Raw genomic sequence first — 13,582 nt, 5'->3', positions numbered from 1 at the left:
TCCCCTTACCCCTGTCCATGCCTCTGTGCATAGTTCCTGCATTAAACTCTCATCCGTTTCCAATGGGGGTGTGCCATCTACTGGGACCTTGACGGGCAACACATACCTTTTAATGTCATTCAGAGACTGGACGGCTGGAGTGCTACCTGTCATTCTGGGTTTGGTCTAAAGCAGATGTCACCGTTGTAATCCTAACCCTCTAAATCCCAGCTATTCCTTCAAGCTCATCAAAAATCACATAAAATTTCTATTGGTGTCATTTCCCCAAATAAAGTCTGGACTCCAGCACTCAGCTAAATTCAGAATCCTAAATTCTCAGACAGACACCTCTCTGACTACAGGATTCTAAAGGAGCTCTCCTTGGAGACACAGCAAGCAAAGGCTTTTCTCCAGGTCTTGACCTCACCCCTCTCTCGTTTCATCCTCTAGTGAGCTGAGCGCCTCCACAGAGGGGCCAGTGTTGCCCTCTAGCCTATGAGTGCAGCTAAAAGCAGGCCAGGTGGTCTGTGTCCCCCGAGGCTCACACTCAAGGCTGGGGAAAGACTGGGGGTGACTCTCGAAACCAAGAGTTTTCCATGTTTGTTCAACATCCATTCAGGGGCGTATGAGTTGGGAGTGACTAGGTATTTTTTAAAACAATTGTCTACCTTGAGGTGATTGAGATCACCTTATTTATATTTTTCATTTATGTTAAAAAAGAGAGAGACGTGTGTGAAGGCCTGAGTTAATTCGCTCCTATGGATGGGTGGGTGCCGGGGGCAGCTGCTCAGCTGGCCTGTCAGTTCATTTGGTCTCTTCATCCTTGACCTTGGCTTTCTAAGTGTTTATCCTCAAATCACAAGATTATTCAAGGTCAGGGGTACCTGGGTGGCTGTCGGTTAAGCGTCCGACTTCAGCTCAGGTCATGATCTCACGGCTCGTGGGTTCGGGCCCCGCGTCGGGCTCTGTGCTGATGGCTCAGAGCCTGGAGCCTGCTTCGGATTCTGTGTCTCCCTCTCTCTCTGCCCTCTCCTGCTCACACTCTGTCTTTCTCTCTCTCAAAAATAAACTCTTTTTAAAAAAGTAAAAAACAAAAATAAAAAAAAAAAAACCAAACCACAAACAAACAACCAAGATTATTCAAGGTAAGAAGATCAGAAAAGGAAAACACAGCTGTTGTCTCAGGGACATTCTCATTGCTCCCTCCAGAAGACTGACCTCCCAGTTTATTGTGCTTGTGCCAGAAACTTCCCCATAGGAGTGAGATGTGCATACCCTAAAATGGGCCACAACTAGTCTTCTTGCTGGGGGCCATTTTGAAAGTTGACTTATTTTGAGAGAGAGAGAGAGAGTGGGGAATAAGAAGAGAGAGAGAGAGAGAGCGTGAGTCAGGGCTTGAACCTACGAACCATAAGATCATGACCTGAGCCAAAACCAAGAGTTGGCTGCTCAGCCAACTGAGCCTTCCAGGGGTGCCTTGCTGGGGGCATATGGAGATGATGTCGTTTCATATGATGAGAATGTTCTATCAGGCTCTGGAAACCAGGGACCAAGGCTCACTGAAATTCAGTGAGCAGAGGGAGAAGGAAAGGGCCAAATGGGACAAAAACTGAGCAGTGTTTTTTCCCAAGGCCTCTTTCTTCCTCTCAGTCAGAGAGAAAAGGCCCATCATCAGATGCCGCTGAACTGTAGCCTGAAGGATTAAAGGGAAGGCAAGCGAGTTAAGTCAATTGCTTCGGCGGCAACTACGTGCAGTTCTGAGTTTGAGCTCACATCTGCTCCCTTCTGCCTTAGTGTTTTTATCTTTGTGCCCATTGACATGTTTGATGCTTGAGTAATAATCCACACAGTAAGGTTACATAATCTCCGCATCCCATGAATCTCAGTTAAAAACAAAACTGGTCACATGATTAGCGATCACCTACTATTCATCCCGTTGGTGGGTTCCTTGCCACCCCTCTTCCTTCTCATTAATCATCCTATTGCCAACTGCATCTCCTGAAGTGGATTTTTGCGTTGGTCCAGACATCCTGGAGCCCTGCATGGCACATGCCCATCTTCAAATCTTGCAAGTTACGGCAAGTTGAAAGGAACCGTAGAAACCAACCCACCAATGCTTGTCATAAGGGGCTCAAAACATGTCTGCTGGATTCAGGAACCCAACCTGTGTCCGGGAAGGCAGACGTGCCTCCGGGAATAAAGGGTAGAGAATTCTCACCGACCTAGCTCATTCAAAGTGCAGGAAGGATCCAGTGGGCTGTCCACTGGATTGTCCAACCATCCTCCAAGGAATGAAAAGCAAGGGTGACCACGAGATTTCATAAAACCCTGTCTCCATCTCCTTGCCTTGGGCTTCTTTTCTTCCCACCCCCCGCCCCCGTGGTTTGCTTTTGTTTCCCTGCTGTTCCAGAGGGACCCCCTCTCCACCTGTATCTCTGACCGCAATAAAACCCAGTCTCGGTCTAATTCACGGTTACTCTCAAGGGTCCTCCTCACGTCTTCCCACTACGTTGTATCATAGGTGAAATACTTGATTACTGTTTTAATGTGATGACGGTGCTGTTGTCTGGAGGCACAGCGTTATGGAAGGAGGTGAGGCTGGCTCGTGATAACCCGCCTCTGTCTTTTAAGGTGGGTTCAAATGAGCTGAAAGTGACCAGAGCGAAGGGGAAATGTTTGACAACATACCACTTTAATGGAGATCCAAAGCACTGAAAAGGAACAACCAGAACTCAGCTTTGTCAGGAGAGGGGAGACTTGCCACAGGAGACATTTCCCGGGTCTCGTTACAGAACCACAAACCGGACCACGTCCTGCATTCAGTCCTCCCGCGGACGTAAGCCGAAGTCTCTGGCAAGCTCTGGTTCCATCACGAGCTCACCTCGCCAGTAGGTGACGGACACTGTCAAATACACGAGGGAAGCGTCAAAGCTCAAGAGGACGCCGGGCAACAGAAAATGGTGTCCGGTGGCCTAGCATGCAGACCGCACGCCGACGGCTCTCCTCCTCCCCTCTATCGCGCCTCTGGGGCCCTGCTGCCTGGTACCTCTCTTTTAGGCTCTGCCCCGCAGGACGATCCCTTCCACATCCCTGTCCCTTGGCGGGTGGTGGCAATGTGCGTCCTGATCCCTGTGCTAAGCCGCGCGGCTTCTTGCCATGTTCCCAGTCTCCCAGGTCCGCCCGGCCCAGCTTAATCCTCCCTCCTTCTCTGCAGCTTAGTCCTGGTTTCTTCCTGCCGACGTCTCCAGGCAGCGATGATGGCTTCGTCGTCCATTTCTTTCTCTTCCTCTCCGTCCGTGCTTCTCCGATACTGGGACCGCCGCCCCGAAGCAAACCTCCCTTCTTCTCTGCTTTCCATCCTCTCTTTCTCTCCCTCCTCCTCAGACCTCATGAAGCTCTGGGTGAATTTCCTCTTGGCTCCGAATTCAGAAAAGTCTGAGTTGGACGACTCTTCCACGTCTTCCCAGTCCCTGGGCCTGGCCCAGTCCCGACGCCGTGGTTCCGGGGACTCTTCCCCTTCCGAGGGCTCAGGGGTCCGGCGGAAGAAGTAGGGCTCCGGGCTCTCCTCCCGGGAGCTCGAGGTCTCGCTGAACATCGACCGGGAGAATCTGTGCATCTCTCTGCCCTCCCGGGTAGAGGAGGAAGAGATCCGTGAGGTGCTCCTTACGGAGTTGCCGCTGGCCTCACGGTAGGAGGACGTGTCCTGTTCCTCCGACTGCGATTTGGAGAACTTGTAGCTGGAGGACTTCGACTCCGTCTCCCGGAGCAGGGAAGATCTGGTGTACTTCCCCCTGGAGCTTCCAGACCAGTCGCTCTGGGGAGGAGACTTTTCCTCTGTCCCGAGGCCACTGAGCCACTTAGCGATACTGCCGTCCGTGTCTTTGCCGACGCTGCTAGCGCTGCCACGGCGATCAGGGCCAGCCAGGGAGGAGGACGTGTCTGTCTCGGGTTTTTGGGAATTGCTGCGGGAAGAGTAGCGGAAGCTCCCTATGGCGCTGTCAGCGTCCTCGTCCCTGCCACCCCCATCCTCCTCCTCATCTTCCTTGACCTTCTTCTTCTTGAAGAGGGAGCTCCGTTTGTGGTCGGAGGCCAGCTTCTCTAGCTTGTACTCGGACATCTTCTCCCTCAGCCCCATTTGTATCTCCCTCTCCTTCCGGCCAAGCTCCTTCAGGTCGACGTCGTCAGCAAAGAGGCTGTAGACGGGCTTGCTGGTCCCCCTGACTTTGCTCCCAAGACCTTCGGCCCTCGAGCCCGGCGCCGTGCGGGAGGACGGCAGGGACTGCGAGTCGGGGCCGGGTCCCGGCTGGCCCCGGGGCAGCAGGCAGGCGCCCGGGGAGGAGCTGCCGTGTCCGCTGAGCAGGGACGCCTGGTCATCCCCCAGGCAGCTGGCCTCCGGCGCCGCCTTCGCGCTCAACACGGACGGCGGGCGGGACAACAGCAGCACCTCGTTTTGCTTCTGGGCGAGAGTTTCGCTGACCACGCTGGCAATCCAGTTCTGAATGCTGGCGATGGAAATGGTGTCTCCAGGCCCCACGGGCAGGTCAGGCGGTGCGGGGCCGGGGGCAGAGGCCGGGCATCCGCCTCTGTTGCTTCCAGCCTGAGAGGGGCGGGAGCCGTGGCTCTGGGTGCTGAGCACCGATGCCGCGTCCTCCCCGGCGCTGACCGAAGGGGCCGCCGACCAGAAGGCGGACAGGGGGATGCTCCTGCCCGCCGCCGAGCTGTCTGCCTCCCAGCTTCCCAGGGACTGGCTCTCCTCCAACGTCTGCCTGCTCCTCTCCAGCAGCTCCAGCCTCCGCTGCCTCTTCTTGGCCGAGGCAGCGTCCTCGCCCTTGCTGAGCTCCACTACCTCCTCCCTGTTCTCGCCGCCCACCTTCTTCTGGTGTTTCAGCTTCCAGGCCTGGTAGGCCGTCAGGTCGACGTCGGAGAGACGCCTCTCGCCCTCTGCCTCCTCCGCCCCTGGCTCGGTGCTGCCGTCCCCGGCCCCCAGCTCTTTCTTGTGGAATCCGAACTGGATTCTCTTGATCTTCCACCTTTCCAGGGCGGTGAGCTTGTCCTTGTTCCTGCTGCAGAAGTTGGAGAACGAGCTGGCCTCGGAGGACACGCTCTCCTCGTCGTCCTCTCGCACCCTGCCCCCCGCCTCGGAGCCTGCGTCCGCCGCCTCCCGCTGGCTCCTGGAGTGGTACTCCCGGGAGGCCTCCCTCTCGATCTCCAGCAGCCTCTGGTTCCACACGTCCCAGGTGCTCTCGGTGGACACGGAGTCCGAGCGGCGCCTGCCCCCTCGCTTCTGGCCGCTCGTCTCCAGCTGCTGCTCCAGGACCCGAACGTCGCGGCTGCGGACGCTCGCCGAAGTGCTGCTCTCGCTCAGGGTGTGCCTGCGTCGCCTCGTCACGAAGCCTTCGGCGTCGCCCGCCTCCACCTCTGCCTCCTCTCTACCCCACCTCTGATGCCCCTCCGCCTGGTACCTCTCATTTCGGCTCTGCCACTCCCGGATCATCCTGTCCACGTCCTCGTCTTCAGGCCCCCCGCCATCCTGGCCGGAGGCCGAGCGCCCGCCGTGTCCCCCCGGGGGGGCCTTGGCTGTGGGGAGGCCCCGCGCCTTCCTCCACTCCTCATACGGCTTCTCCTCCTCGTCGTCGTCAATGAGGGTGAGGGGCTTGGAGGCCTGGCTGGCCTTCCCCAGGGAGGAGCCGCTCAGGTGGCTGGGGGTGTCGTCCTCCTCCTCCACCGTGAGGGCGCCCACCCTGGCCCTGCTGCTGCTCCCCGCGTCCTCGCCCTCCTCAGCCTCATCCGTCCCCCCTTCCTGGCCGGAGTCTTCTTCTCTCTCCTCCATCAGCTTCTCATTGAGCTCCCGGAGCTGCTTCAGGAAGCCGTCGTTGGGGTAGATGGCCCGCTTCTGACGCACAGTCATCAGGGCCTCCAGGATGGCCATGTTGTGGAAAATCATCAGGTAGGCCACCACCAGCACTGCTGACCGGCTGATGCCCATCTCGCTACTGACCAGGACTTTCCCTGAAAGAAACCACAAGAGATACTAATGTAACCACAGTGGCTGCCTTATAGGTTTTTTTTTTTTTAGAGCACTGTTAAAAAGAACTGTTTAGATGTGCTGGATTTAATACATTTGCTTGCCCCCGGCATTCATCTGCGCTCAAGTCCCGTGAGGGACGAGCATCTCTGCCCCAGATCACAGATGTCTGAGAGGGCAGGGAGGCCGCCTGCACTCGTGTAAGCGCTTTCTGCACTGTCTGAACACGGGCAGAGAGAAGGAGGGAAAGGGAACTAACCAGCATCCCCGCTTTTGAAACACTGGAGTGCACGACTACTTTCTTCTGGCCAAGCCGAGCATCGGAGGGAGGAGAAATAAAAGAGTTGGGGTGGGGGGGCGCCTGGGTGGCTCCGTCAGTTAAGCGTCTGACTCTTGATTTCGGCTCAGGTCATGATGGGCTCTGTGCTGATGGCGAGGGAGCAGCTTGGGATTCTCTCTCTCCCTCTCTCTGTGCCCCTCCCCCTGTGCATGCTCTCGCATGCGCTCTCTGTCTCTCAAAATAAATAAGTAACATTAAAAAAAAGGGTAGGGGAAGTGGGGAGAAAGTAGAAAAGAAATGCAGCTAAGGTGAAGAATCACAGACACATGGAGTCTCAGCGTGGGAAAGCACCACAGACATAACAGACACTTGAGAATTCCCTTTACAGAATCCCTGAGGCTGGGTCATTCATCATCCAGTGGAGACTGGATCCTTCTGTGACAGGGAGCTCAGTATCCTGTGCGCACACACACACACACACACACACACACACACACCCTTCACTCCATATTTAGATCAATCTACTCTTTTGAAACTTCTTTCACATGTTAGGGCAAAGTATACCTTCCTGTAATGGGCACCCAGGTCAATAAGGAACACATCTATATGAACAGGGGCTTTCATACAAAAACTACTTAAGAAGATCACTATCATATTCTTCATTAATTTTTTTCTTTTCCTGGCGATTCTAGGTTTTTCAGTCATTATTCAGACACCTTTTCGTGTCCCATTACTATACTAACCAACCTTGCAAATGAAACTTTATCAGTTTTTTTCTTAAGAGTCTGTGTCAGGATGGAGCAGATAGGGGCACCTGGGTGGCTCAGTCGGTTAAGAGTCCGACTTCGGCTCAGGTCATGATCTCCCAGTTCGTGGGTTCGAGCCCCGCGTTGGGCTCTGTGTTGACAGCTCCGAGCCTGGAGCCTGCTTCAGATTCTGTGTCTCCCTCTCTCTGCCCCTCTTCTACTCGTGCTCTGTTTCTCTCTCTCTCTCTCTCTCTCAAAAATAAACATTAAAAAAAGAAAAAAGGATGTAGCACATGTATTTCAGGTTTGGACTGGCCCACACAGAGCAGAGTGGGCCTCTCTCCACTCTCATTCTGGGCATTGAGCCTTCGCGGATGCCATTTAAGCTTGCAGTGTGCATGGCTATGTCCCCAAATGAACTCAGATTATTTTATATCAACTGAAACCTGTAAAGCTTTTTTTAAAAAACTTTTTTTGTAGCATTCTTAAAACATAAGGCTAACTTTACAAATTCCTATTCGTGTATTTGGTAGATATAACCGGTTCTTATAAGCTAACCAACACTTTTACCAAGTCTTGACCCTAGCATTCAATAGATCAATTATCCCCTAGCCTCGCTTTCTGCTTTGTATCCTTCATAAACGTGACAAACACGCCTTCTGTGCCTTTATTCTAATGGCTGTTTACAGTGCAGCCTGGAGCCACTGACAGTCCAGGCTGTCATCAATCTATTTGCCAGCAGTCTTTGGGGATGTTTGTCCAGTCGGTGAAGAGTACTAGCTAACGATATAGGATGGGCGGGGGGATGACTTTTATTAGTACGTCTTTGCATCAGTTAAGACCGTATCTGTCACACAGGAGGTGGGAGACCAAGGCAAGACTAAAAGGGACCTGAGGCCCAGTGATGCTGAAAGGCATTATTGCCAAAGGCCAGCAGTCACTAGAGGGAGGCAAGTGGGCAGAATCAGAGCTGCTTAAGGTGCATCTACAGATTCACTCTCTCATCTCCTCCCACCCCAGCTCCAGGCTCAGCTGTCTCTCGCCAAGGACCTCCCTTTATTTTTTTTATTTTATTTAAGAAAAACTTTTAAGGGGCTCCTGGGTGGCGCCGTCGGTTGAGCATCCGACTTCGGCTCAGGTCATGGTCTCACGGCTTGTGAGTTCGAGCCCCACGTTGGGCTCTGTGCTGACAGCTCGGAGACCGGAGCCTGCTTTGGATTCTGTGTCCCTCTCCTGCTCTGTTCCTCCCCCACTCACGCTCTGTCTCTCTTTCTCTCAAGAATTTTTTAAAAATTTTTTGACGTTTTGTTTATTCTTGAGAGAGAGAGAGAGAGAAAGAGAGAGTGAGTGGGGTTGTGGCAGAGAGAGAGGGCGACACAGAATCCCAAGCAGGCTCTGAGCTGTCAGCACAGAGTCTGACACGGGGCTCGAACCCGCGAACCGTGAGATCATGACCTGAGCCGAAGTCGGACACTTAACCCACTGAGCCACCCAGGCGCCCCACCAACGACCTCCCTTTAACTGGCTGCCCAGGCCACCATTTGCTACTGCCGGCACCAAAGTCCTCCTTCCTTCCTTTGAAGGAGTTACCAGGCCAGCTCACATCAGGACGCTTCAGGCACAACCAGCCAGGCTTCCTCATAGGGACATCAAATGCCTCTTAGACTCAGTCTGGCAGAGACAAAGTTGGGTGGGCCATGCTTTCCCATGATGTGGAATGTGTGCCTGGCACCCTGGGATGCCTCCGTGGAGCCTCAGCGGCAGCCTCTGGAAGAAGGGAGAGCCTAAGGGTCAGACCCTGGGTGACAGGATTGTCCATTTTCTGTTAGGTTCAAGGTCACACTAGCACTGTATAGACTGTGCTCTACACAACTCCGAGGGGCACCTTTCGCATTGAAGTCAAAGTAGATTGGTTATGATGAAAACTTTCCAGCTGTAAGACAGCTGGAGGGAGGTGGTCTTTTTCTAATTTGCAGCCTCCATTTTGATTAGCAGCAGGGCCGCTGAGGGAGGGAGGTTGCATCACGACGTGCTCTCTCTGCTGTAAAAGTTTGAAGGGTGGAGAGAGCACTGGGCATGAGTGAGTTCTCTCCCCATTCTCAGTATGCCTTTACATGGCAGGCTTGTGTGCTGTATTCTTCCGATTCATAATTCTCGTTCGCCTCAGAACTTTCCCTCTCTCCATACCTGAGAAAACCAAGAAGGACTTGCCCGGAAACCACCCTCCCCACCTTTGCCACCTTGGATAGAATTCAGGGTGGACAAAGGACCAGAGTCTGCCAGGCGAATTTTCTCTCTCAGGGAGCTTTGGAAATGGGACTGAGGCCGGAAGTTAGCCAGTCTGTGCCCAGGCCTGCGGGCGGCCTTGCTGTCTGAGGTAGGGAGAAAAAGAGAAGATGGAAACCAAGAGTCCTGAGATTGTCCAGTCCTTGTTCCAGATGATCCTGGGGCCACATTCTCCTCTTTGGATTTGTGCTTGTATTGTAATTAATGCCTTTGGCGATGGTTAGGTAGTTTGAGACGGGTCCTACATACCAGCAACCAAGATACTAATCTGGATTATTACACAGCGGCAAAGTCGCTAAACCTTCCGTGGGTCTCAATTTCCCATTTGTAAAATGTAAGTAACATCCTCTGGCTGTGGGCACTGTGATTATTACATGAAGCACCCAGCCCAGTGTTCGCTTTCTTCCTTAAGAGCTGTTTCCCAAGCATCTTGGAGGCAATCACAGAAACTAAGGCTCAGGGGCGACTTCTAGGGATGGTAACAACCGTCAGGGCCCTGACGGGAGGAGGAACCACCCCAGAGGCAACCCCGGTAAGGATAAGGTCCTTTCCCTGTCCGGCAGGGGTGCGGGAGGGGAAGGGGAAGGGACGCGGCGGGCTGAATGTGAGAGCAGGGGGGCAGGTGTGCCGGCGCGGGCCCCTGCTGGTGGCGGGGCTCCCCCGGGTGTCCCCAGCGCCTGGGCCAGGCACCCTGCGCACCGCTCGGGCCACAGGGCGGCCCACAGCGCCGCCGCCTTCCTCGAAGCCCTGACGACACCCGGGTGGCGCAGCTCCGGTCCGCCCAGGCCCCCCCTCAAGCGCCCGGCAGCTTCTCCCGCCGTCTAGCTCTCGCTGTCGCCCCACTTCTGGGGCTGTGCGTCTGCTCCGCTGATAGTCACCGGCCCTAGGGGCTGCTCCAGGCCCGCCGCCCGAGGCCGCGTCTACACGATCTCCACTGCGCCGCCCGCTGGAGTCGCCAGGGCGCTGCGCGCGACAAGCAGCCCAAGAAATCCTCTCCCCGCTGGCATTTGGACACACGCTCAGATCACATTGGTCAGAAGGAATACATTTTTAAAAAGAAGTTGTTTTTTTTTTTAAAGCATTGAAAAAAAGGAGAAAACCGTTTCATATATATACATACGTATGTAATATATATATGTAAAATTGATAAATTTCACTTTTTTAACGTTTATTTACTGTTGAGAGACAGAGCGTGAGCCGGGGAGGGGCAGAGAGAGAAGGAGACACAGAATCCGAAGCAGGCTCCGGGCTCTGAGCCGTCAGCCCAGAGCTGATGGTGGGGCTCGAACTCATGAACCGGGAGCTTGTGACCTGAGCAGAAGTCAGAGCTTAACTGACTGGGCCAGCCAGGTGCCCTCATAAATTTCACTTTAATAAAAATTTATACGTATGTAAAAACATTCTATGTATAGATACGTATTTATAAATATACATATATACATAACATATTTATTTGCAACTCTTATGTGCGTTTTAAAATTTTACTCCTGGGGTGCCTGGGTGGCTCAGTTGGTTAAGCGTCCGACTTCGGCTCAGGTCATGATCTCGCGGTCCGTGAGTTCGAGCCCCGCGTCGGGCTCTGTGCTGACAGCTCAGAGCCTGGAGCCTGTTTCAGATTCTGTGTCTCCCTCTCTCTGTGACCCTCCCCCATTCATGCTCTGTCTCTCTCTGTCTCAAAAATAAATAAACGTTAAACAAATAAATAAATAAAATTTTACTCCTCACAGCAATTTTAGGACGATTAGGTCTCTTTGTCTCTGTGCTATACACAAGGGAAACTGAGGCTCTGCTGGAGAAGGGAACCGCCCAAGGTCCCATGGAATAGAGAGCGTAGCAAAGCTTGGCCTCAAGCCCAGGTTTGTGACACTCCCAGCCGCCCCCGCGGCATGGGCTGTGGCCCGTCCGCACTGAAGGGTCCTATCCACTCTGCCGGCTCCCACTGCTGGGGTCTCCCAAGCCCAGAGAGCGAGGTTTCTAAAACGCAGATCAGATCAAGGCGCTTTTCCACTCCCTCACCTTGGCGGTCAGCTGCCTGCGTGTCGGGGCCCCTGCCACTCTGCCACTCTGACCCTTCCCCGCCACGCCGATCCGCTCTGGCCTGTGATCCTGAACGCGCCCTGCTTACCCCACTTTCGGAGCTTTGTGCTAGCACTTTCCCCTGGCCGGGAATGCTCTTCTTCTGACTTCTCCGTGGCCAGCTCCTTCTTGTCACTCAGGGTAAAATGGCCCCTTCTCAGAGAGGACCTCTCAACCAGCCTCCCCAAGGAGCTGGCCGGTCACTCCAACACATGGTCCTGCTTAGTCTCTCTGCCTCACGCTTGTCGCGGACATTTTTCTTTGTAATCTTCTCTGCCATCACCACTGTGTGAGATTCAAAGGCCAGGACCCTTGTCTGCATCTTCCACCACCGCACCTACGACAGCGCCCGGCACCTGTTAGGCCCTCAGTCATTACCGATAAGGTGCATGATCATCCGTTCCTTTCCCCTCTTCTTAGAATGAGACAAAAATCTTAAGACAGATCGCCTCCAGACACGACAGATAACCCAGAGGTTTCCATGAGCTCTCCTGGTTGCTTCTCCCCCTTGCGGAATTAATTCGAGCAGCCTGGAGCAGGCAGACTCCCCCCTTCCCCCTCACCTCTATAGGTCAGCAGGGCTTCATCGATGAACTCGGCAGCCTTCCGGAAATGCTGGGAGATGTCCACCTCGGGAAAGTCGTCCACCTCCACACCCAGGTACTGAATCTCCAGGCCAGTGTAGAATTCGGGCCCAGTGTAGACGCCGGTGCCATGAGCGGCGTTGAGGATGTGAGTAATTCCCAGCCTCTTCAGCCTCGCCTTGTTCACAGCTACACTCCTGGGGGGAAAGAGGCAGAGACGATTTTTGCCAGAGTCAGAGCTAGAAACGAAAGGTGCACCGCCACTGAGACCCGCAGCCTGCTTCGGCTGGCTCGGGAAGGCCATAGCTCGGTGAGTGCCCTCTGTGCTGCCAGATGTGTCCCTGGCTCACTGCAAATACAGTCATAAGAGGGGGCCAGAGAGAGAAGGCACAGGGAGCCGGGCAGGGGAGGGCAGGATGAAGGGAACGAGACTGATGTGTAAGGAAATCTTTGGTCCACAGATCCCTGGTTTAAAAACCCTCTGCCTTGGGAATGGACATTCATCAAGACACAAAAGTGGCAGGGGAGCCTGGCTGGCTCAGTCGGAGGGGTGGGCAAGTCTTGATCTCCGGGTCGTGGGTTCGAGCCCCATGTGGGGTGTAGAGATGACTTAAATAAATAAAACTTAAAAAAAAAAAAAGACACAAAAGTGGCAGACAAAAGTAGTAATCAAACCCGGTGTGCTTCACTTTTTCAAAGTCCTTTCACATGCATCATCTTATTGTATCCCTAGTACTAAACTTAAGAGGTAGACAGGGCAACTCTTTTTATTCCCATTCGAAGATTCGGAAAGTGAATCTGACAGCTTTTTGACTTCCCAAGACTGAAATGAAAAAGGACCAAACAAGGGCAGGTGTTTCTGGTTTCTAGTTCAGAGCTCTTTTTGCTGCAATGAATCAGTGAAGACAGGGTTGCCAGAGAAGGAGCAGAAGCCTGGGGCTATCTGGAGGTGTCTGGGTCCCTGGTGAGCACGATGTGAATGTTTCTGGGTCTGCAGAGCTAGCTGGAAATCGCTCAGGACTTGGTGTCCAGCTCTGAGAATCAGGTTCTAGGCGACAGACTACTTCCGGGGGAGTACTCAAGACCCACAGTCCAAACTTATCTTCCCTACTGCCTGCCACGGGGGCCCCAAATTGCCTCCTTTGCTTCTGCGTATCTGAGTATTTACACTGGGAGAATTAGTTTCACAAACTAGCCTGTTGGTGCCAATTACGCACTGGCAAGAAGATCCTGAAGGAACTGCTTTGGGTTTTGTTTGGGAAACCACTCATAAACTTAAAAAAATAACATTTTTTTCTGATTATAAAAACAAGTGGTGTTTCCTTAGGAAATCCGTCCGGTTCAAAAGAAACCTAAAGAAGATAAACATCAGTGGTAGAACCATCGCCTAGATGGTTACGCTTTTATCTCGTTTGTTTCGAATTTGTTACTTATGCAAAAGCGCATACACATACACACCTATATATTGCTCAGGTAGCATCACACTGTATATATAATTTGTAATTTAGCATCATACTATATATATATATACATATATATCATACTATACATATATCATACTACATACATATCATACTATATATATCATACTATATATATATCATAC

The 13,582-nt window shown here is 53.1% G+C and overlaps 1 protein-coding gene across 3 annotated transcripts in view; it reads right to left on the bottom strand.

The window, feature by feature from the left end:
• Positions 1 to 2,650: 2,650 nt before the first annotated feature.
• STYXL2 (serine/threonine/tyrosine interacting like 2) overlaps positions 2,651 to 13,582 on the bottom strand; it is a 41,125-nt gene continuing 30,193 nt past the window's right edge. For all 3 annotated transcript variants that reach the window (XM_042976456.1, XM_042976458.1, XM_042976457.1), the window contains exons 5-6: positions 11,956 to 12,173; positions 2,651 to 5,988 (exon numbers count right to left, since the gene is read on the bottom strand). In XM_042976456.1, the coding sequence (XP_042832390.1) occupies positions 3,170 to 5,988; positions 11,956 to 12,173 (3,037 nt within the window). In that variant the 3' untranslated portion in view covers positions 2,651 to 3,169. The remainder of the gene's footprint in view (positions 5,989 to 11,955; positions 12,174 to 13,582) is intronic.

This window comes from Panthera tigris, chromosome F3, assembly GCF_018350195.1.
Source record: "Panthera tigris isolate Pti1 chromosome F3, P.tigris_Pti1_mat1.1, whole genome shotgun sequence".
Taxonomy (NCBI): domain Eukaryota; kingdom Metazoa; phylum Chordata; class Mammalia; order Carnivora; family Felidae; genus Panthera; species Panthera tigris.
This window is presented reverse-complemented; position numbering and strand designations above follow the sequence as displayed.